Here is a 26,508-nt window from a genome sequence, read left to right as displayed (position 1 = left end):
AACGTAATTAACTAATTATTCGAAGTCACGATGTAATTATTTGATTTGAGCATTCAGAAGAGAAGAAGCTGAAAATTACACTGACGGAAAAAAATCATAACAGCAAAAAATAATAAACGTAGAGTAACGGAATTTCAGGATACATTTGTGTATGTAACATATGTGATAAACATTGCAAGATCACAAGTTAATGTAAGCGCGAGATAAATCAATGAAAATTTGAAATGCTGGTACAGTAATAACCGGTGTAGCCGCCCAGCCCTGATCTACGATATTTCCCAACCAGGGAAAAAACTTGATAGTGGCGCCCCCCTCTCCCCTTCGACCGTTTCAGATAGCACGTCAAAAATTTTTTAAAAAATTTGTTCCTCAATAATATGTTCATTTTGCAGTGCACATCTTTCTGAAGAGTCTGATATATAAGCATATATGTGCGAGGAAATGTAAGACATGTTATTTGGTCTTAAGTCTGCCAAAGTCCAGTGCCACGCTTCTTCACACAACATTCTTCTACCGGACGTCGCTGTATTTCCCTCTGTGGAATTAAAACGTGTACATTTTGTAATGGAAGCCATTAAAGCTACATTTAAGAAAGTGAAAATTAAAATGTACTGTGGTTCCTCTCATGCTCCCAGTCGGCGCGTTTGACAACCTACCACACTTTAAAAAAAAAAAAAAAAAAAAAAAAATCTCGCAGTTAATACTCGATGGGATTATTTATAACCTGGAGGAAAAGAAATTTTCTGAAAATTTGAACTCTTTATTTCCTGTTAGCTAATAACTTTTTCGTTTGTGATATAAAATTAAGTATAGAAAACGTAAAAGCAGTAAAGACAAAAGACAAGCAAGAAAGTACACATTTCCTCAGTCCTTAGGGCCCAGCATTTTTCTCTCTCTAATCTTCCTACAGCTTTACACGACGCGCTTTCCTTTCTGTGAAAGAATCTATTACCTCATCAAAGTTCGTCAGACGTTTCGCTATATGCAAAATCAAAACGTCTTTGTCTAATACTGGAAAAGCTCTTAACATGAATAGTACCCAAGACTGGTATGGTTTCTCGATTTTATGGCGTCTATTTAGTCACCGTTTGCTAGATAAAACGAAATAGGCTTTTCTGATATTTCAGCAACTGTAACACACGCCAGATAAGCGAGACTGTTTTAGCACAAATAGTCATTTTTGTCTACCTCATTTACATAAATAACACGACAGAATATAATTCACGAAGTACCAACATCAAATGCCTGTTAGTCCTACTATAAGCAAAAAGTTTTATATTAGAAAATAGTTTCACATTTCATTCATACGCTCCAATCGAAAATTTTTCTATAAATTTGGAATCGTCATATTCTTCCATTAAATTTGTGTGATGTCCCCGTTTCTTCTTTTTCCTCGTTCTAACAAACAATCTTGTCATTACTAATTCTGAAACTATTCGAGCCATTGTCAAAACTTATTCTCCGATTAACTTCACTAACACTGCCAGAATCACCCGTTTAGTTATCCTGCGTATTTTCCCGGTTAGGCGTTATTATGCACCCGTACAAAGCGCTTTCCGTCCTATTCCAAGAATAGAACTTAAGCGGCTCCTAACAGGGGACTGTACAGCTGGCCCTTAGTAGTGTAGCGATATGGCTAAAATATGTCAAGAATTCATTTTCTTGGATACACCGAGAAGATTAATATATAATTCTTCTTACTTCTCATACCTTTCAGTCTTTTATTTCAACTCTAGCAGTCTGTATCTAAGGATTTTGATAATAATTATAACAACGCTGATCATTCGCACACTCAATCAACCACATAAACAAACAGCGACTGGCATTCATCCGTTCGGGTGTAGTCAGCTCAGATTTTCTAGATGCGACACGGATTCCTCTGACAGAGACATCACATACACCATAAGCGCATCCAAATATCAACTTATTATTCGGTCAGAAATCAACTTAGAATGTGTTCAGAAATGTTTCAAAACCAACAGGAATGCGTTTCAAAACATATGAATAAGCGATAGACCAAAGTGCGCTGCATGCTAGGCGCTTTGTGAAACAAGGTTTTTCCTCAAAGAGTATGAATTTGGCGCCCCCATGAAACTGCCAGCCGGCCGTTGTGGCCGAGAGGTTCTAGGCGCTTCAGTCCGAAACTGCGCTCCTGCTACGGTCGCAGATTCGAATCCTCGAATCCTGGCTCGGGCATGGATGTGTGTGATGTCCATAGGTTAGTTAGGTGTAAGTAGTTCTACGTCTAGGGGACTGATGATCTCAGATGTTAAGACCCACAGTGCTTAGAGCCATTTGAACCATTTTGAAATTGCCGCCCCGGGGCAGATACACTGGTTTGCCCCCCCCCCCCTCCCCTTCCCCCGATCCGGACCTGTATCCGCCGGAATGTTGAATGCAAACGTTGTGTTGTATAGGTGCCGGATGTCAGTTACTGGGATGGAGGTCCATGCCTGTTGCACTTTGTCGGCCAATATTGGGACAGATAAAGCTGTTTGTGGATGACGCTGGAGTTGACGTCCCATGAAGTCCTGTACATGCTCGGTTGGAGGCAGATGTGGTGATGAAGTAGGAGAACAAGTAGACACTCTGTAGAACGTACTGCATTAGAGCAACAGTATGTGGGTGAACATTATCCTGTTGGAAACACCCCCTCCCCCCGAAATACTATTCATGAGTGGCAGCACGACAGACTGATGTACAAATTTCCGGTCAGAGTGCGTGGGATAGCCACGAGTGCTCCTGCTGTCATACGATTTCACACCCCAGACCACAACTCTGGATGCAGGTTCAGTGTGTCTAGCATACAGACAGGTTGGTTGCAGGCCCTCAGCTGGCCTCCTCCTAATCGACACATTCTTGGATAATATCAACTAACCATGTCCAGTCTCAAAGTTAACGAACTTTCACGGCCGTTACAGCGTGTATTTAAAGAAAACCTGATTTCCATCCTCGTACTGGCGCTGCTAGTCCGTCTTATGCGACCGCGTGGAATTTGAATAGACGGGATCGGGTGTTGTGTTGTCTTATCATCCTCATCTCATCCCCGTCGACGCGCAAGTCGCCGAAGTGGCGTGAACTCGAAAGCCTTGCACCAGGCGAACGGTCTACCCGACGGGAGGCCCTAGCCACACGACATTTCATTTCATCATCTTTCAGATGTAGAAACACGCCTACCAACTTTCGTTTGCGTCGTACAGTTTCTTCTTGCCGTTGAGATTTTTTTCTGTTAACGTATGTTCATTAACACAGAGACTAAACTGTAGATCAGTACATACACTAAAGCGCCGAGAAAACTGGTATAGGCATGCGTATTCAAATCCAGGCAGAATACGGCACTTCGGTCGACAACGCCTATGTAAGATGTGTCTGGCGCAGTTGTTAGATCGCTTACTGCTACAATGGCAGGTTATCGCGATATCATTTTACTGTCGATATATAGATAATTTTTCGATATTTCGAAAGCCGGTAACGGTATTTCTTAAATATCGATATACCAGATTGCCTAGTCGTCAGTGTTAAATCAACAGATATTGTTGCAGAGTTCTTATTGGGGTTTTCCTGTTTTTCAGTTGGCGCAGCGCAAACATGTTCTTAGCATTTTGTCACTGAATTCTGTCCTGGCTATTAGTAAGGTAAAAATAAAAAAAACTGAAGCAATAGACATCAGTAGTCCAACAAATCTGAACCAACAACTATCCTTGCCTTTAATCAAGAGACGAGTATGGCGCCATAGAGCAAACATTATACTGATCCGTTTAGCGGTCTGCCATTGCTCTGGTTGTGATTAATATAGACATTTCACAACATGAAATACAAAACCAACCGAAATTTAAGTGTGGAATGACCTTCGTAGGGTCGAAACATTAAATTTACGATATCGATCTCATATAAATATGATTACTATTCAGATTACTTCATCAATATGAAAAGAGGATATTGCGAGAATTTAGTACGGTCACTCCACTCACTGTTGTCTGCCTCGTTGATTTTGTAAATCGTTACGTCGTCTAGCAAACAGAACGTAATGCAGACATGAAGGAAGCTCTTTATTGTTGTATGGCATCAAATCGCTGTAGCTGCAAGTTGCTCCGTACAGCGATTTGAAAATAAAGGATATCTGAACTTTTGATAGGACACTGTCTCACGCTTTACAGGATGGCTGGATCCGATCATTCCAGCTACTAAAACGCATTTTTCTTGCTATTAGCATACTCAAGACTATGCAACGTCGTAGGCATTGTTTGGTAACTTTGTTGTAACAGTGATTTGCACTTTTTGATGCATAAGCTACCCCTACTTTCATCTTTCACACTGCAAGCTACCTACCTCAGATACAGTTATGGCAACGAGTGAGTGTTTACTGCAACAGTGCCTTGTCCGCATAGTCTTAAAAGTGCTAGCATTTGAAAACAGAACCTCTTTTCGAAATCCGTTCCAATTTTGCCGTAAAAGCTGTATCTTGTCGCTTCCTGCTACTTTAATTGAGCTGCTAATTATCACAAGTAAGTGACGAATCTTAAGCCTCCGTGTCGTATGTCTCCTAGCAACCTCCGGAGTAATCATAGTCGGCTACTTTGAGAATGTATAGTTACATCACAAACAAGAGAAAGTCTCTGAACTGCTTAGAAGCAACTGTCAGTGACATGAATCTGAATTGTATTCATTTCTCAGTAACGAACAAGATGGGTCGAAAATTACGGAAACAATGAACAAGCTTGTCAGTTTGCATTATCTACGGCAGATTTGGAGAGTTTGAAAGTGCACAACTACATATCTGCCAATTTCTTCTGTTTTCTTTCTGCTTTAGTAGTCACGTACTCCGTTTTTTCTGTGAATCCGTTATTTTATTTATCATCCTGTGGCATTGATGCATGAGTCCATTATCCACAATATTGGTGGTATTCCTGATAGTCTAGTTGAGTATGACACATGACCAGACGTAGAGAGTCTGTTTGAGGTCTGCAATGCGCAGTAAGACATTTTGGACTAGGTCGTTTTGTATATAATTTTAATTTTCTGAAAGCCGCAAGCTGAACAGGATAAGTGTGCACCTCACTTTTATTTTTCAGTGGTGTAATTTCCTGTTTGAAGCTGTCCCTTTGATCGGTGTCTGGTAGCGCAGCCTCACTGAGGGCTGGAGTGAGCGGACTGTTGATAGCAGTGAGGACATGGTGAACTGTCCATGAAGTTCTTCGTATTACTAGTGCAGATAAGACTTGACAAATTGGTGACAATGTTTGGCACCTCGTGATCATTCACTCACTTTAGACTTTGGTGCTGAGTGATCCTGCTAAATTCTCTTTTCATACTAATGACGTAAACTGAATAGCCATCACGTTTCTATGAGATCAGGCTCATAAATTTAATTTTTCGACCCTAGGATTTCACGCTCAAATTTCAACTGCTTTTGTATCTAATGTTGTAAACGACCTGCATTAACTACCACAAGAGCAATGGCAGAGTGCTAACCAAAGCGGTGTCATGTTTATTCGTTGCATCATGCTCGTCTCGTGATCCATGACAAGGGGAGTTACTGGTTCAGATCTAGCTGGACTACCGATTTGTATCGCATCAGTTTTTTTTCTCTGCAAATAGCAAGAACGCAATTTTAAGTGCATTGCACCAACTGGCATCAGCCTGTTTTTGTTGCTAATCGTAAACCTTTTTCTGTGATGTAATAAACTCCATTCACTATTAGTTTGTTATTGTTATTCATACAATCATAAGATCTTTACAATCACTGTATGGTACCGATGCACATAAGCTGTGCATCTTGAAGGATGGATTGTTGGATGTTTTGCCACGCAGGATACGCATATTTACCTCAGCGTCTCGTTTACAGGGCAACAGAAAATCCCCAGTAACAAAAGACGATAACGGGATGCTTGTGAGAGACACGCCTGTTCATTTAACCCTTCATTACACACTTTTTTTTAGAAGTTAAAATATTTTTTTTTTTTTTTTTTGTGTTTCAAATTGTTCAAGGATGTCAGGAAAAATGTTTGAAATAAATAAGATGTTTTTAAGTCAGAAAAAAAATTTATTTTTATTCAATTTGCATTTATGCAAAACTGTGGGAAACTTACCATATACACTAATAAGTGACACTTTGCACATATGCAAAACTGTATGAAGTTTTTCACACAAAAATGTTATTAACTGTAAAAAATATTTTTTTCACGTCAAATTAACAACAGATATGAAATAATTGATGAAATATTCGAAAAATAATGAAACACACATGTCTTAAACACTATGGAATGCAAGAAAGTAGTTTTTGTCTTTATTTAAACATAAATTCATTTTGCACTTTTCACACATGATAAAGGTATATAGCCTTTGCAGTTAGGGCGTTTGCATGTTGTTCTCTTCTTATTCCACACTTGCCAGTGATCATAAGGATCTAACCTCACTTCCTCTGGAGGTAATGATGATCCCTCACTCATTGGAATCAAAAGACACTTCTTATTCACATGATCAATTATAGGTCTGATTTTGTACAATTTGTCATGATCTTGACTCTCAGGGTCTGGCCGCTTTGTATTGTCATTGAAATGCAAAGTGGCCATCAGACTCTCAAAGTATCTCTGAGACATTGGATCTTTGGATCTGTGCTAGCTGGTCTACCTCGTTTTTTTGCTCCAGGACCAATCTGGCAAAGAGTTTGAGCCAACTCAGTTCTAAATTTCTTCTGATTCAATGGCATTTTTGCTGCTGTTTTTTCCATTGGTACCCTTCTGTACAGAATCCACGAATTAATTATAATTATATCAATCAGATGGAAAAACAAACGTAAATACCTGCGTTTGGATCTAATTTTTATATGACATCTTCCAATGTTGCTATCCAACAAACCTACATTTCCCATATGTGAGATGTAAACAGAAACAACAGCTGGACACTGCACCATTCTGTGCTCTCTCCTCTTTCTGTCAAATCTTGACACTTCAGATTTTGGCAGCTCACCAACAGGAAACAGGCAATATTATTATCTTTATACAAAACAGAGGAAATGTCCACATTGTCAACAGTAGTGATGTATTCCTCAGAATAGCCACGTATTCTTTCTTCAGTTCCTTTTCACTTTGAAATTTGCAACTTGGTATCCTATTCCTTTGTATTGTTCCTAGACTCTGGATCCCAAGTTTGAAAAGGTATACAACTAGATCCATAGAGGTATAATATCTGTTAAAGTAAATCTTGTAGTTCTGATACCTTGGAACTTCCCTTATGAGGCGAATCACAACGTTTCCAGATGCTCCAATATCTGGTTCATTATATAACCTGAATTTGAGATTATTTTCTTGCCCACTGTAGATTTCAATTTTGTGTGCAAACCCCATATCGCAACACAAAACAAATAGTTTATACCCCCATTTATGTGGTTTGTCTTTCATATAAACCTTCATGTGGTGCCTTGCTTTGGTTGCGCAGATTTGTTCATCAACTGACAAACGCTCACTCATTGGAATCAAAAGACCTTTTTTATTCACATGATCAATTATAGGTCTGATTTTGTACAATTTGTCATGATCTTGACTCTCAGGGTCTGGCCGCTTCGTATTGTTATTGAAATGCAAAGTGACCATCAGACTCTCAAAGTACCTCTGAGACATTGTCTGTTTTACTACTTCAACACCAATAACATCATTCCAGAGATCACGAACAGCAGTAGGTGGAGCCAAAGAACTAATAATACATATGCCTATAAGTTTATGAATGTCATGAACATTGCAATTAAATGGTTTGTTTGGATTTTTTGTGTGCTATAAAGATTAGTTTCGTCAACAATTTTTGCCATTAATTCATCATTAAAAAATATTTAAAAAACTGATATAGCGTGGACAACCCTAGCACTGACTGTGGCAGTGAGGACTTTCCTTTGAATATAAATTTATCATTTCCAAATGAATCACTTTGTTTTTTTCCAGATGATTAGATTTTTCTGAACCTTTTGGTGTTTTTCAGAAGCTTGAGGTACCTGTGAATCAGCAACAGATTCATTCTCATCATCCTTCAAACAATAATTATTTGAATTATGTGTATTAAGTACAGTAGCCTCAGGCTCGCTATCACTATCTGCAGATTCCAGATCATATACGTTTATTGTCGGGTCTTCATCTGAATCGTCAAAATCTAACTCATCTTCACTGCCAGAAGGGCATTCTAGGGCCATGAATTCTTCATACGTCATCACTTTACGTCGTCCATTGTCGAAATACGAGAATGAATCCATTACAGCACTCGAACTATCACGATAAACTAGAAAAAAGCAGAAAGAAGGAAACACTACTTTCTCATCGTTCGATTGTGGATAGAAGTATTATTACGCACTACTGCACATATGCAAACGAAATTGATTTGTATACTACTCACATATTTATTAGCAGAAATACAAGATGAACGGAGCAGAATACTCTCCAAAGGTTGTAGAAGCACTACAAATTTTTTGCATTCGCGTGTTCTTCCATTCAACTATTAACAATCACCGCCGAAAGAGAGCAATGTCAGCCTGACTTACAATGGTACTCACAGCTACACACATTGTCGCGTCATACACTCAGTAGCGCCTTCTAGTGGCAGATTCTTATCAGTTACCGTCATAATACGACATAGCACATCAGCAAAGCAGTTTCAATCGTTGAACTTTAAGAACAACGGCGAAAAGAGAGTTGAAACTTTGCTTTGCTGCAAAGCATGGCAGTGAAGGGTTATCACCCTGACGACAGATGTATTGGCGTCGCAATATATTATTCAACAATAAAAAATGTAGTATGGACTCTGCTACAGCTAGAGATAGCCACGAGTTTGTGATCACGATCATGGTTTACAATTGGTTCAGCTGCTGGTTATAGTGTTACAAGTGTAAATGGAAAGCTCCAGTAGCTTGTGGGGGCAGAAATAGTGATCTGCTTTACGAATACCAAACAACAACACACAGAAAAGATTCGAAGGAACAATAAGCGATATGGATTAGGATTCTTTTCATCATTGAGGGACCAAGCAAGACAGAAATATTACGAAAGCAGTGAGCTTGATAGTTACTATGCATTATACTTCTGGGTCTCAAGGTGAAAAATGTGTGAAAGTGTAGAACTGCACATTTTTCACATCTAGTTTCTGTGTTGATGAAAGTAATTTACAGGTTCTTCTCCTCTGAATGGTCAAATGAAATGATTACATCGTGGCTTCGAATAATTAGTTAACTACGTTTTTTCTTCCTTCCATCCCCACCAACATACTTCTGCATTGTTCATATGTGTGTGAAATCTTATGGGACTTAACACTTCTGCATTCTCCTGGTAGTCATGAAATTTTATTCTTATGCAGCACAAGACTGGTCGTAAACGTTGTCGATTTCGAGGTGCAAAGTTTGATATCTTACTGTTTCGTGGCACGTGGGGCAAGTTTGACTTCCAATTAGTTTTTATTCCACTTAAATAAGCTTTCTTTGCAAACTGTCAGTGTATGTGATTTATTCTTTTCATATTTTGGAGAAACTGTAATCGTGATGGAATATTGTGTTCCTGAGTATTTCACATGTCGTATGCTGTATGAGCCGAAACTAATATCACTAGATTTGCTATCTCTGCACAGAGATAACACGGACGTTAACAGCCCACTTCCACGTTGAAAAGCTTCAAAAATAGGGAATTCTATACTGAATCTAACTGAATAGCTTAAATAGTCGACGCCAGAAAGTATCAAGACATAAAGCTGCGTGAAAACTAAACACTCTCGCGCCTTTCGTCTGAGAGCCCGCATAAGACGAGCACGACAAGCATTTCGTTACATAGCTGGCCCTAGCACAGCTAATAACTGGCAACATCATTGCAAACATTTGGCAACCCTGTGATAGGGCATTTACTTCCGCCTATAGTCCTGAAATGTTACGTTCGTGGTCAGGGTCGCAATGCAACGGTACATTATTGACGTGTAAAGTTTCTCCTGCGATTTTGTCGAAATCACTTACATTGTACACCTTACTATTTGCACATTATGTTGTCTCAATGGAGTATTAAAAGTGTACAAAGTTTGAAGTAAATCCGTGATACGAACGCCGTGGTCTCCCCTTGTTAGTAGGGACATGAAGTGGGATGATCACATAGGCTCAGTCGTGAGTAAAGAAAGTACCAGACTTTGGTTCATTGGTAGTCTACTAGGGAAATGCAATCAATGTACAAAGGAGATTGTTTGTAAACCACTCTTGTGACACGTCCTGGAATATTGCTTAACTGTGTCTGATCCATACCAAATAGGACTAGCAGGGGGTATTGACTATATACAGAGAAGGATGGCATGAATGGTCACAGGTTTTTTTTACCCATAGGAAAGTGAGATGTTGAAAGACAGACAGAAACTATCCTGAGAAAGTCTCCTGGTAAAGTTTCAAGAACTGGACTTATACGATGACTCTAGGAATGTACTACAACCCCCTATGCATCACTCACATAGGGATTGCGAGGATACGACTGGATTAATTGCAGCATACACAGAGGCATTTAAACAGTCGTTTTTCCCACTTTCTATATGTGAAAGGAACTAGTAAATAATGTCCTAATAATGTGGGACATACTCTTTGCCATGTACTTTACAGTGGTTTGCAGAATATAGAGGTAGAAATATGTTTTTTGGATATGCATACATAGATAGTGGCTTCCTATAGTTGTTACTAAATTCAGATACACTCTTGCACGTACCTTTCTTGTAATATGCCTATTGCGAAACAGGACGTCTGTATTGCACATTTATTGCTGGTGAGACACGTAAGGAGGATGGAGAATTTGAATGTAATACCTACATATCTGAATGTACCAGTACTTGCAAATATAAACAATATTATAGTTATAAACTTCCAGCATGGAGGGGTATTTGCAGGGCAGCAAGTTGTGTTAAACAGTACAATGGAAAAACGTACAGATTTCACTTTTGTTTACTTGACTAGTTTCAGGCTGGGATCCATTTTCACATCATCCAGATAGTCAAAATGGTTTTCACAAAATACAAGATCTATGTCAAGATAACAAACACACACACACACACACACACACACACACACACACACACACATATATATATATATATATATATATATATATATATATATATATATATATAATAACAAAGTGTACATGAATAGTTACAGGGCATAGTTAGTTATATGTATGCTCTCTAACTGTTTATTTGCACTTTGTTATACATATGTCTTTGTTATCTTGTTTTGGTTCTTATATTTTGAGGAATACGAATTTGACTAGCTAGATGATTTGAAAATGGGTACTGACCCAAAACTATTCATTAGGTAAATAAAAGTGAAATTTCCAACTTTGGTTGTTTTTATATTGTACTAATAGTGTAGTTGTATTAAGAGTATGATTGGCATTTCGTTGTCATCTATTTATGTGATACTAAGATATAATTGTACACGAATGTATGATTTCTTTTTTTTTTGCAGATTCTGAATAGTTCGTACACCCTCATCAGTCTCCTGTATCAGTTCCAAGTACCAAAAGATTGAAACAGCAGAGAAGAACCTATGACACAGCAAAAAGAAGTATGCAAGGAATGCTTCAAGTACAGCGAAAATTTACAAATAACTTTTCATCACATTGCAAACAGAGCACATCATTAGTAACTGATTATTTCAGACACATGACTCATTGTGTTGAAGACATCATTTACACAGAGTTTATATTCTGAATTTTTATCGAAGTTTCTCTCACATTTATAATTAATTTGTTTGTGCTGTTTACTAGTTGTCTAAGTATCTCTTTGCAATTAAATGGCTTCATAACTAACAAACTGCTACAATCTCAATATGTATATAGCAACTCAGCTTGTTGCAGTTAAATAGCTTCATAACTAACAAATGCTACAATCTCAATATGTATATAGCAACTCAGCTCTAAATACATATTTTCAGCAGAACAATGTGCTACTTTTTCTTTATGACTACCTCATTGCAAAACAGTCCATCTCTTGGGACTTCATAAAATAATAGTTTATGGCTCTGATTTACATAGGTGTCTAAGAGGGTCTTAGTCTTTCATCAAAAAATTTGTTATTTATTCTTATATGGTTGATGGACTGAAATTAGCTATTCTTTGTCTTTTACTTCAATCCCATATAAAATTATGTAATTATGTACCATACAACCTTCCATATGGGAGAAGAATATTATAAACATAATACTAATGCTTCATTCCTCTATGGCTAGCGTTCTGGGAACATAACAGAACATTCTTGATTAATAAGCAACAGAAGACACAGAAGTTATCCTTAAATTACCTTTTTTCTTGTTTATTATTCACTGATCATCTAATAATCTTCTTTACATTTCTTTAGACATTTCAGTAATTAATTATTCATTGAGCCTTATGCTAATCTTCTTAATATTTCTTTAGATATATTATTGATATGTGTGCTGAACTACTTTCAAATTAATTATGTTGTATGGCTGTATGTATGTAATGGCAGATATCACTTAATGACAATGCTGATTACAAAAAGAGTCTTCTTGTTCTCAGTGATGAACTACAACTGAAACTCTACGGTATCCTCATCTTCAAAAAGAGGGAGACAAAAGAACACATAGAGAGTAATGTAAATCTTTGCTCTACTGTATCATAAGTTGATAAAATCTATTTGAGTGGCCCAGATGCAAAAGCTGCTAACTGCATAATAAGCGAAACTGAGAGAATCGAGAAAAACTCGTCTCATCCAAACCATTAAAGATTTATTTTCTTTTTCTGAAAATAAGTGAAAAGTAATTAAATACTCGGTGTTAATGATTGAGATCTGTGATTAAGTTTTGTACGTTAAAATCTTAAGATCAATACTGCCTTAGAGGTTTTTGCACCTGACTTATGCTGTTAGCAGGTTTCACAAACTTATCTATCCAGTTACGATACAAACATTCGGTTGGAAAATCCTCTCTTCGGCGATATGTTACGAATGACAGAAGGATGGAATTTCGTTACTGCAAATATAAACAAAATACGTTTTATTTCAGAGAGAAGTCTGGAAATACTGAAAAATTGGATTCTGCAAATACGAAGCTAACATTATTTTATAACGACAAACTGCCTTATTTAACGTAAAAAATAGAAATGATTGTTCAACATTAGGGCTTTTTTAAAAAAAATACATTATCGTTCTTTCGACGTCACAAGAAATTGGAGAAAATAAAATAAGTTCGAAATTGCATCTTAGTTAAAACAGATGCAAAAATTCTAGAAAATATAACTGGCTGAAAATTGCATTTAGGTGACATCACTCTCCATCAACTCAAAATTACTTCCGGGTTGAGGGTTAGCAGCGGCGGGGGCTAATGTAGGAGTCCCTTCTGTTCGTGTAACACCTCAGTATAAAACTTGAGTTTGTCGTGTCACCCAGTCTCCACCGAAGTGGAGCTCTACAGTTTTCTAACGTCTCCGAATTTGGCTTCTCAAAGTTCTACACCCCCTATGATTGGTGTTGGGCCGCAGCCTTTGCTGAAATTTTTTCCCATCATCACGATACTCTTCCCCTCTCTTGTTTCAAAATTGTAGAAGCGCTCTCCTTGCACAACACAAATCATCTTGTTTCTGCCTTTCGTGAAAACGATTTTTTTGGCTTTTTGAATCTGGAAATACCAATCACCAGTCACTTTCACAAAGCCTTTCGTGTATATCATAACAATTAGTGGCAACACAATTTACATTTCATACTATTTCTTTAATAACGTTTTCCACGTTCTTGCCTTTCTGTTTTAGAAACATATCTTTTCCACTGATCAGGATGCCATTTCCTTTTCCGAGAGGGACCGACGCCCTCGGGCTCGTCATTTTCTGTTACTACTAAGGGCTCGATTTCTTTCAGAATTCCTGCTATTTCCATTGCTCCCACCTCGTTTGTACCATTTAAGCCGTCCACAAAATCACACAAAGACGTCAACATACACCCTGCTGATGAGCTGAACGGCGATTACCGGCGTGTATTTCGACAACGCATCAGCAGCGAGAGCTTCACTGAGTACGCGTTCGCTAGATCGCAGCCAACATAACTCTGAATAAGGAAACTATCCCTTATAATCCTAACAAACTGTAATTTAGGTTTGAATGCTTAGATTGGTAAGTCTGATGTCAGCTGCCGTGCTTTGCATCCGGATATAGCACGGCGAACGCCATACCCGTTGAACTCGGTGGGTTTTGCAAACGTTACACATTTAGCGGACTTTGCTTCCGAAGATTACGTGCAGTTAGCGGCTTTTGCAACCGCACAAGATTGTCTACAGCCTTTTTCAGCGGTTTATAGCGAGTTTAACGGCCTGAAACCTATTCCATTGTGTAGGCGCTGAAAAAATCTATCCGGAAGTGTGCTCAACACAAAATCGACAAAAAATGCATTTAGCAGCTTTTGCATCTGGGCTACGAATTTAATGTTTATATACCGACACACATTTTGCTCCACTGGAAGCAGAAGAGAAAAACAGAGGTACTACACTGCCCCCAACATAGCTAGAAATTATTCAACTTGAAATAATTTTTGCCTACACCTTTGTAGCTTTGTTTCCTTGTTTAACATTAGTTTACGTTTGCATGGCAGAGATATTAAACTTGTAAGTACAGAAAGTTATACTCATATAGACTATCGGCAAAACTCTTCAAATTCGTTACACAAAAATTTTATTAATTAAAATTCTCCATCGAAAAGTCTACTGTTTATGTTCGAAGGTTCTTTGTCTATCAGTGCTAACATTCATTTTTTCATTGAAATTCATGAGACTCTACACTATTATTTGACAAATATAAAAAGATAATATAGTAATGCCTATGAGAAAGGAAGAGACATCCGGAGGCAAATTGAGTACATAATGCTACTACTATATCGTTATTTACAATACATGAGAGTCTTAGTTTTTCTTTTTTTTCTAAGTTTTCCTAAAAATGGTCATCACTTTGCCTCTCATTACACACATTGTTACAAGAGTATTTACGTATGAAAAGTGCATCTTATGAATCTTGTCCGAAAGTGGACACTTAGTTGTCATTTAACATTCATATACATTTGTTTCAAGATGAATTTATTTATTTATTTATTTGTCCATATAAATCTCTTTTTCAGTACATATATTGTACACAGGATAATGGACAGAAAACCTTTTATAGCTATTGGTTTTTCAAACGTCATACATACGTGATTTAAATTTTTATGACAAATTGGATCTATCACTTAATAATTACAAATTTCTGAAATACTGTATATTTATAACTTATTTCTTCAATTAAAGATACAAATTACATTTTTTCTTGCATAAGATACTGTGAGATTGAATAGTAGCAGTTTTTCAGAAGGTAGGCTGTCACAGACTTTTTAAAGCTTTGTAGTTCAGGAAGAGATTTTATATATCTTGGTAATCTGTTGTAAAGTTTTGTTCCAGCATGATATACACCTTTTTGGCATAATGTTGTGTTACAATGCTTAACATGTATGTCACTGTCTGACCTGGTACTGTACTCACGGACACTTTTGTTTTGAGGAAAAAGGATTCCTTTTCTCAGTATGATTTTTTGGACATGCGTGACTACTTCCAGTATATAAATGCAGGGAAGGGGTAGTATCTTTAGATCTTTAAAGAAAGGTTTGCATGGTTTGATAAATTCTTTATTTAACATACGTCTATTGGTATTAAGGTCATTATCGTTTCTTGCTTTTTACAGATGTCTTTACAGTATACATTCTTCCTGTTGATGTCAGGAATTAACTTACTTGTTTTGCTTGGGGATGGACGTTTTCATATTTTCAGTGACTTTTGGTCAGTAGCTATTGAGAAACCCTCCCAAAAACCAACAGCATAGTGACATCTGTCAACGCTGTTCCATCTTCTTACATGGTTTGAGGTACAGCTTTGACATCAGGCAGATAGCATATCTTGACAACAGCAATGTGGCATGACAGGATGCATTGTCGACAGGAATTTGGGGCAGCATTTTTGTGATATAGCTCATCATACTGTACATATAACAAACTGTATGACAAACATTGGTTTAATTCATTCCAAATAATATATTATTCCCAATTACCTCTTTAGAGACACATAGTTCGTAGCCTATCATAGTTTACATAGAAATAAACACAAAAAGTGGCAAAATAAATAAAACAACTATAATCAATACGATTAATCTAAGGTGTAATTTATACTGCTAAACATCAAAAGGGGAGGAAACGTTTCGATAAGGCATTCTGTAGTTTCTTTATCGGAAATATTAGTCTGAATGTGACTTTCTAATCACTAATGTTGTATAATAGATTGACCGCTGCCAGAATCACATAAAGTTCAGAGTATTTCCACGTCACCTTATATTTCATATTTAAGATCAGAATTAGCAGCTCACCACTCGTAATCAAGTCTTGCTTAAAATTTAACAGTGACTGGATAGACACAGTGCCACCAATACGTCATAACAGTCAACACACAGAGTATTTCTAGACCTGTTGCTGGAGTGAGACCATCTCCACAGCACAGTGGAAACCCCTTTATAAGTTATATTCCTAATGATTTGTTACATCACATGGTAGAGCTTTGTAGGTTCACCACCAAATGTGTACTTCCAGTTAGTTTTCAATCCACAAACCTCATCTAGTACAAGGTAAGCTTCAAGTGCTTCACACTGGTAGTACAATTAAGACATAAGCACTAACATGAGAGATAGTGTACACGTCGAAAGTAAACATCGCAGCCCCTGAGATGTTTGTTGTAAAAAAACTACAAGAAATTCAACTGTCTTGGCCTGTATATCCTCATCCTACAGTACATATTACCAATGAAAAAATTTTATTCGACGAAGCAATATATCGATACCATAATTGTTGTCATCAATCTTTCTTATGTTAACATGTGGAAAACACCTTACTTGCTATCGCAAAAGTTAATGGTGAAGCAATGCTAGACAATAAATGATATGAGTACTTCCCATTGAGAAGTATTTATTCACAATGTAAGGCAAGACTTATGTCTTACATGTTTGTTCACTTGTAATACGATTTCATATCCTAATATGGATACAAACCTTTTATGCTCCCTACTCTGGGAAAGCTGAGTAAATATGATCCTAGGTGGTCTAATCAATAGAAATTCGCCCTTCTTCATTTTATTAGCTATTAGGGAAGATCTGGGATGGTTGTAGACCAAATCACTGAGTCCATAGTCACACATCTGAGTAACTTTTCTATCGAAATATAATTTTCTTTAACTCTCACTGATAAGTTTATCAATGCCTGTCTGACCTTATCTGCATGAGATTTTTTATCTCATATTAATTTTGGAATAGGTTTACCCCATTCATTGGCTTCTTGGCTGTCAAGCAGCATTTCAATCGATGTGAGGCCAATACAGGAACAGTCAAAGCTGTTTGTGCTCGGATGCCGACAGATGTGATGATCGAGCAGACGAAGGCAACATGTCGATACTGTGTAGAACGTGTTGGGTTACAACAGAGGCATGTGGGCGAACGTTATCCTGTCGGACAATACCTCCGGGAATGATATTCATGAATGACAGCACAACATACTGATGTACAAATTTGCAGTCATGGTGTGCGGGTTAACCAAGACAGTGCTCCTGCTGCCATACAAAATCGCACCCCAGAACATAACTCCAAATATAGGTAGAGCGTATGTATCAAACAGACAGGTTGGCTGCAAGCCCTCAACTGGCCGCCTTCTAACCAAGAGTCAGCCATCACTGGCACTGAGACAGAACCAGCTTTCGTCACAAAATGAGCTCCCGCTTGACACTCTCAAGTCGCAAATGGAGGTGGGTTGGTGTCAGTAGAATGCACGCTATAGATTGTCTGTCTCAGAGCTGTCCCTGAATTAACCGATTTGTAACAGTTCGTTACGTCACCGATGTGCCAACTGCTACTCGAATTGCTGCATGCTGATGCGGTACGATGCCGAATACAATAGTCCTCCCCCTCGGTAAACCCACGTGGCCGTCCAGAACCCGGTCTTCTTGCGACCATACATTCTCGAGATCACTGCTGCCAACAGTTATGTACACCAGCTACATTCATGCCAACTCTTTCTGCAGTCTCACAGAAGGAACATCCAGCTTCTATTACAGGACCTCGTTCAAATTCAGTGAGATGTTGATAGTGGCGTCTTTGTCACCTTAACCCATTACTGGCCAAAACACTATCGGATCATTTTTTGCAAACTTTTATACATAAATACGTTACACTGAGTGATTAATTGAATAAAAAGTTATTTTGAAAATTTTCTGTTTATTAGAACAAAAACTACAGACCGCCCCATTTTTGGGACATTGGCCAAATGCGCTATCCAAATGCACAACCTTATTCTCCATGCATAATATTGCAAGAAACAACATAAACAATAACTAAAGAATGTTATAATATTATTGATTGAATGTCTATTCAGTATGAAATAAAGCAAAACACTTGTCGTGTACACCAACAAACGTACCACTTTCTGCTTCATCTCCTAACGTTTTCCTTCTTTTGGATTCTGGAGGTACAACTGTAGCATTAGCTTCATCTCGGCTGGTTATGAGCTCTAAAGTACCGGCTACACCTTGTACAACAGACTCATTGCTCAGAACATTTTCGTCAATGTCTTCTTCATCTTCACTACATCTGCATCGGGTGGAATAATCGCCAATTCTACGTCATCATCTTCATCATCACTCTCTTGATGGTTCTCTAGTTCTCCTAGAGTTTCTTAAAGTGTAAGTCCGCGCGGCATGTTTTTATCCTGTTGAATTGGTAAAATTCGACTAGAATATGGAAAAAAGCAGATATAAAGAACGTAAAATGCAATTCTTCTCTGTATAATAAGTGTATACAAGAATAGGGCACATCATCAATAAATGATAGTGTAACATGCCGTTGTCCCATTATTGGGACGCCTAAAATATATCGATATTGCACTTACTTCAAAAAATCTGAAGTATACTTAATCTTACACGGACATCCGTATGTTCATAACAAACACGCCCAGACAACTAAATCACAGATCATTGTCGTCCAGGAACTACCAGCAGACATACAGTGCTGCCAAGTGCGAGAACAAAAAATCGGCAAGTTTATAATTTTCCTGACGTGCAGTACTTAGAAAAAAGTTATTTATTTTACATTTACAGGCATTATAGCAGTTAGTTGAACCTACAGGTGCAACAATAAAGGCTAAAAGCTCCATTGCTTACGTAGAAATAAGTAAAATATACGCGTCCCAAACAAGGGACAATGGCCAGTAATAGGTTTAATGCATTCTTGACCAACATCAACTCATCACATGCAACCCAAAAGGTAACTAATGCTCACGACTGTTGAAAGTGTATTTAAAACAAACTGACTAATTAATAATTTTAAGAATAATAATTACGATGGAAATTTGCAGCGCCACAGAAGAGACGCAACAGTAGTTTGCGCAGGAGCGCGTGTCTAAGCTAATTTACGCACAGCCAGGCTTATGGTTTTTCGTACACGCGAAAAATCTGTAACATTTGATATTGGATTATTAGATGATAGTTGTTCGAGCCTTGAACTAATTTATCTCCTCTTCGTCTTTGATGTTACGGCATCCAGCTTGCGCTACTTGAATTTCGTGCTTCCCCAAGCTATTACAGATACGGTGACGCTGATAGATAAATCAGATGAAATAAGTAACTAGTAAATGAAGTTGACTTCGTACTATAAGAATTAATGTATTTCACATTATTAATGAACTAAACAGAAATCCACGTCCTCTCTTCACCATGGTCGCGAAAATACAGACAGTACAAGATCAAAGAAACATCCCATAGGAGTTTTACACACATAATAAAAACTGGATAACTTACACGTCGAACAATGAAACACACCAAAACAAGATAGACAATGAAATAACCCCCCCCCCATGCCACCCAGCATGGATTCCGAAAACATCGATCACAAGAAACCCAACTCACACTTTTCTCACATGACATACTGAGGGTGCAGGATAGGATGTGAGATTACGCCGCATGTCCAAGTATAGCAATTCAAGTTTATTGTTGTTTGAAAGAAGGTTTGACGTGATTTAAGCATAACATAATTTGGGGAATGTTGGAGATGCACAAAAAATACTCATATAGAATAATTTCTTATTAAACACTACACATGGGGTCACAAATGCATTTTATACTGTGTTATTATACATTGCACGAGATTTTTCCGATAGAATTCGAACGAATTAACTGTTGTTCATGGGTCCACTTATCGTCATCAACTATGAGATCCTCATGGGGCTTAGTGCCACAGACCCATCAGCATCCATCCAAACGTGTTACCACCAGCAAAGAGGTCCCCTCCCCCCTTTCACCCCCCCCCCCCCCTTCCACGATTTACTGCCACGGGCCACGGCACCAGCTGCCATCCAACTCCTGCCAGAGAGCAACTGGTCGAACCCTGGGCACAGCAGTCTCCGTGTTCCCGCGGTGGGGAAGTACCACCCTGCTGACGTCACGACCACGGCCTTCAGTGATCCCTGGCCACCGACAGCCCTGCCTTCAGAAATGCAGGGTGCCTCCACAGCGTTCTCTCATCATAATGGAAGCCGCTGCCCGTACATCAGTGCCGGCCATCATGAGCAGAATGAGGCGTGGTTTTACACGCCCAGCCCCGACGACACATGTACAGACACTAAATAAGGACTTCTTTGTCATCAGTGATTCCTCTGGGCCCTCCGACCCCTTACCGCCACCATTCTCTCTCCCTTCCCCCTGCAAGTGCAACTGCACGAAGATCATACTCTAAATTTCACACTCGTTTTACAATGAAGTCCTTCCAGCACTTTTATTATTATATACAGTTTCTTTCATCCTAGTCCAAGTTCAACGATGCATTACTGGACACTGTTTTATTGTATATTTTTTAATTTCATTTTCTCTTTTATTTCATAAAATTGTTAATAGTTATTATGATACAGCTTGTAAACGTTCTATTACAATCAAAATCATTTGCAACGTAACGTCATAAACCAGGGCTCCGATTTCCCATTGTGGCTTAAGAACTAACATGTTAATCAGATGAATTATGAACGTATGTGCAAAGGTTAAATATATCTAGAAAGACGGCCAGTGCCACGATGCTTCGATGGAGTATGAGACTGAAAACATAGCAGCAAATATTGGTTTGGAAAGTAATGATGAAGAGAGTTATCAGTTGCGGAACTGGACGGTAGCATCACGGGGACCTACACAGGAAGGATAAAACTTATACTTGCTGAAAAACATTCAAAAGCCTAGCTCGCATGAAATATTTGTTTATTTCAGACAACCGGTTTCAACAGCCTCTGCTGTCATCTTCAGGTCCACAACTAATTGCATATACATGTAATATGTACACGGATATGCACTTTGTTACAGACCTGAAGATAACAGCAAAGCCTCTCAAAACCAGTTGTCTTAAATAAAGAAATATTTTATGTGAGCTAGGCTGCTGAATCTTAACAAATAAAACAGATCGCGCCTTCAGTACTCTCAAAATAAGAAAATTTAATAAAACTGATACAACTGACAAACCTACAAGTTCGACTTCAAATGCTACACAGTAATGAATTATTACAAATGTATGTTACCTCCAATTAATTTTATTTTTTAAATTTGTTTAATTTACTTTCACATGACGTTAAAACATAAGGCTAAGAATCACACTGCTTGTACACTGATGAAATGTCTGGTGCCAGTAATGCTGCGATATGCATTCTGTCCCCACTCGTTCTCTTGGTGCCCACACATTTTAGTAAACAGGCATCAGCGCACTCGCACGCAAACCGCAATGAGTCATACAATGGGTAGCATGTTACAACCGGCTTTCCTATAACACTGTTAATGGTGCTTTGCGAGCCTTGCGTTCAATAAATGTTTTTAACACAGTATCAAAGTCCAAAGTGCAAATGATAGTCAGTTGCCAAGTTACCCAATCTGTGAGATGGTGATGACGCGTATCTGACCCGAAACAATTTGTAACATGAGCTCTAGTGATGAATGATCTTTCTGCTTCAGCTACTATCACCGGAAGATTGTAAAATACATATATGTCTGCACATACATTTGGAAATATGCCTGAAATTTTAAGATTGCGCATCTTATTCAAGAAGCCTAATGGTTTCCAGGTAATGTATTCAAAGTTTGAAGTATGATTTTTTTTTGATACTTAATGTCTCCTTTTAAATTTGTTGTGAGATCATTATGTTATACATTGATACGTAAGTTGCATGCCTCAGGGACCTGATCGTCAGTCATTGTTGGGTATTTCCATAAGCACCCAAATGATTAATCTAGAATCTGCAGTTCCATATTGTGTTTTCAAGTTAGACAGTAGATTGTAAATAATTACATTAAAAACTTCTATCTTGAGTAACTGTTCCTAATGCACGTCTGTCACTTGATTCCTAGTTTCATCGTGAAATGAATTTCTCCTCTTAGAAATTCAGGATCGATTTTAATTGCACTGGCAACAACTTTAGATTCAGGGAGGTGTCCCACTTTTCGCGAAGATGTTTTAAGTAATTTAATAAGCTCACAAAGTGTATTGACTCACCATCAATGGTAGTATTTCGAGCTTGTGGTGGTTTGTTTATGTAGTTAACTGGTATGAACAACTTCAGCCAATATGATACCACGACTAAACACTTGAAAGATCTCACATAATGCAAAATACTCCACACTACATAATATGCTTCAGCTGTCAATTTAACTTCTGAGAGTTTCAAAAGCAATTGCAATCTTATCCAAGTGAGCTGCAATTGGTGTCAGAGCGTTAACTCGAGCTCTCCAACAAATATCAGATGTGGAATATAAAGAACTTCCAACACACTGTTTCAGAATTTCACAACTGAACAGGGTGTAAAGAAGTTGAATCACTCTGAATAAAAGTATCTGCTTCATGACAACTATCAGCTGCATGTACTCCACATAAGGCTATGACAAGCTCATAGAGAAAATTTTGCAAGATGATTCCACTGAAGAAAATGTGCCCGAGCTCCTCTACAAGGCCCTCTCATATTACCATTGTTATCATAGCTTTTTCCAAGCCATTCGCTCGTAGGAACCGTTTCACAACTTTGATTGAATGAAATATGAATAAAGACTCCTGTTTACTGTTTACTGTTTACAATCCACGAATTCGTAAAATATTCATTTAAGTCATTTTTACTGATTTCTGTGTTGATGTAAATATAACTCAGGATGAGTGTCACCTGTTCAACGTGATCTGAATCAGGAATTGCATAAAAACAATTGGATAATACTTCCCATTATTTCTCTATCCCTATATCTACATCTATACTCCGCAAGCCACCTTGCACTGTGGCAGAGGATACTTTGTGTACTCGTCACTCCTCTCTCCTTTCCTGTTTCAGTCGCGAATAGGTTCCGGGAAGAACGATTGCTGGTAAGCCTCCGTGTGACCTCGAATATCTCTGATTTTATCTTCATAATCTTTCCGCGAGGTATGTGTAGGAGTAAGCAATCTGTTTGTTGACTCTTCTAGGAATATACCGGTACTCTCTCGAAACCTTTAAAACTAAGCTACAGCATGATGCAGACCCCTCTCTTGCTTCCGTGCTTACTAAATGAACCTGTAATGAAATGCGCTGCTTTTCTTTGATTCTATTTTCCGTCAGTCCTGAACGGTATGTATCCCACACAGACGATCAATTTTGAAGTATAGGTCGCACGACAGTTTCTAAGCTACCCCTTTTGTTGATGGACCACATTTGCAGATATTTCATCCTATGAATTTTTTGACTTCTACCTTTCCTGCGATTAGTTCTATATGATCGTTCCAATTTAAATAACTCCATACGCACACTCCTAGATGTTTTATGGAAGTAACTGCTTCTAGTGATCGTTCTGGAATCGTGTAATCGTACGATAATAAGTCTTTCTGTCTATGTAATACGGTACATTTGTTTATGTTGAGACTCCTTGCATCAAGCGTCGATCCTCTGCAGATCTTACTGCAGTTTTCTATAATTTTCTGGTGCTACGACTTCTCTTCATACAACAGCATCACCGCGAAAAGCCTCATGGACTGTGCAGTGTTGTCTACTTTGTCATTTATATAAGAGTGTCGTAATTGTGATTTTTATTGGTCCCGTAAATTACCTTTTGTACAGATATGTACTTGCAACATAGGACAAGTCATTAGGCTTACAGTCTAGATAATATGAAATATAAAAGTATATAAAGTAGCTTACACATTAAATATACATAGGAGCTTTCACAGTATATATATAATATTACCGGTACATCATACACAGTGACTTATGATGCAGTATATTCATAATATTACACAGTACAAAATGACGTATGATACATGATGCATACAAAAAAATAATAATTTTGTGAGTTATAATAGCTTATATTATACATCAGTGGTTCCTAATTGTAGTTAATTTCTTTAACATTGATTTCTGTTGCTAGTTCTTTTTATGATGTGTGAGATTTATCACTCACAGGATGAACTTTTGATCACTGTTTGCTAATGTAGTCAGCTACACTATAAAATTCTCCTTGTATCAGAAACTTTTTAGAGTTGTGGGGAACATTTTCACAGTTTAGAGGTCTTGTAATTCCCTTGGCATTGCTTGTATTAACTCGATGCCAGAGTATTTGAGTCTTTTTCCAAAAATCTTAAGTGTATGTGGAGTTCACCGCAGTTGTTTTCTGTTCCTTGTGTTGTGTGTATGAACAGTCTCGTTAGTCTCCAGTTTGTGTGATCACAATGGTATTGAGTATATACAATGATTAGTTCTTTGAAACAACTTTTACACGATTCTTTTTGCTTCTTTTTCAATTTAATTCGAATGGCTTGCTTCTGTAATGTGAATATTTTCTTCATTCCTGTTATAGTTGAGTTCCCCCATACTGTGATTCCATATCGCATGTATGGTTCAAAAAGTCCATGATAGACAGCGCACAAGACGTCTCAGTGAGTATACTGAGCCAGTTGCTTCATTATAAATATCACTGAGCTTAGTTTACTGGAAACAGTATTTATCTGCTGTTTCCAGTTTAGCTCACGGTCTATTGCAATGCCCAAAACTTAACTGAAGCTACTTCTTTCAGTTCTTTTTCATCAAAGAAAACATTCATATATTGTTCTTTTTGTTTATTTTTTAAGACCGTGTACATAGTTTTTTTCAGATTAATAAATAACTCATTTTCAGAGAGCCATTGTGCTGTACTACTGACTGATCTGAATGTATTATTTTGCTCAAGTGCCTCAAAATTGTTGGAAACATTTAGCATAGTCAAATCATCTGCATAAAGTATTTTGATTTAATTTTCACATGTTTGTATGTTAACCACAAATAAATTGAAGAGAACAGGTTCCATTACACATCCTTGAGGTACACCATACTTAATGCATCGGATTGTATAAGTTATTAATAGCTACATATTGTCTCCTGTTACTTAGATATGATGTTACCAGTTTGCTGCATGTCCACGAATAACGGTATTCTCTAGTTTCTTTACTAGGACTGTATGATCAACTGTGTCAAACGCCTTGGATGGATCAAGAAAACCTCCAGACACTACCATCTTGTTGCCCAAGGCCTGTACGATTGATTTTGTTAATGATTCAATTGCTGTTTCCATTGATTTCCCTTTCTGATATCCATGCTGTGCTGGATCAAAGAGACAATTCGTCTGGGGAACTAACTGTTAGTAGGGCAAGTCTGGTACTTTTATGGCTTTCAGTCGGCATCACTGGAATGACCCCTGATCAGCTGATGTAGCAACACTGTTTTGTTTATAACATCAAAAATACATTACAAGATGGCGAGTCTGCTTGAAATGTCCTCATTAGTTGAACAACGTTCTGCTATTCGTCTTTTACTTGTTGCAGGCGAGAAACCAGTGAATATATACTGTAGAATGTCTAAAGTTTGTGGTGAAGGTTGTATGAATCGTGCAAATTGTTACAAGTGGGTAGAGCAGTTCAAAAATGGTCGCGACTCAATGACTGATGAACACCGTTCTGGCCAACCAGTTGCAACTCCCTCACTTAAAAGTCGAACTGATGACATTTTCGTGCCGACCGCCCTCTGACTGTGGAAATGATCAGGGGCAATTCTGGAAGTCGGTGAAGGGTGGGACTAATGGGGTGGTTGGGAAAATGGAATATCGATTAACAAAAGGAGAGTTGGGGTCCTCCATCGACAAACTGGTAAAATTTAGTTTTGCTGAAAGTAGTTTTTGGTAAGTGTTTTGAAGTTCAGGCTAAAAAATGTATATTAATAAATAATAAGACGCCCATTTTAAGTTAAATGATTTTTATTGGTTTAGATAGTAAACTATTTGCCGCTCTTATTCTTTTGTTAAAATGTGTTTGAAATACATCGCAACCTATGTTGCTACAAAATTATTAAAAAAAATGATTGAATCTGTTGGAGTAATAGAGTCGCTGATTTCTGACGTCATTTTATCCATTGTAATCCAGTGTAATATGATATTCCATGAGGGGAGGGGCT

At 37.8% G+C, this 26,508-nt stretch overlaps 1 protein-coding gene across 1 annotated transcript in view; it reads left to right on the top strand.

Annotated features, from left to right (window-relative positions):
* LOC126237018 (putative odorant receptor 19b) overlaps positions 1–11,657 on the top strand; it is a 59,867-nt gene extending 48,210 nt beyond the window's left edge. The window contains exon 4 of the mRNA XM_049946759.1: positions 11,459–11,657. Within this exon, the coding sequence (XP_049802716.1) occupies positions 11,459–11,521 (63 nt within the window). The 3' untranslated portion in view covers positions 11,522–11,657. The remainder of the gene's footprint in view (positions 1–11,458) is intronic.
* The last annotated feature ends 14,851 nt before the right edge of the window (positions 11,658–26,508 follow it).

The sequence above is a fragment of the Schistocerca nitens genome, chromosome 1 (assembly GCF_023898315.1).
Source record: "Schistocerca nitens isolate TAMUIC-IGC-003100 chromosome 1, iqSchNite1.1, whole genome shotgun sequence".
In the NCBI taxonomy this organism is placed as follows: Eukaryota; Metazoa; Arthropoda; class Insecta; order Orthoptera; family Acrididae; genus Schistocerca; species Schistocerca nitens.
This window is presented reverse-complemented; position numbering and strand designations above follow the sequence as displayed.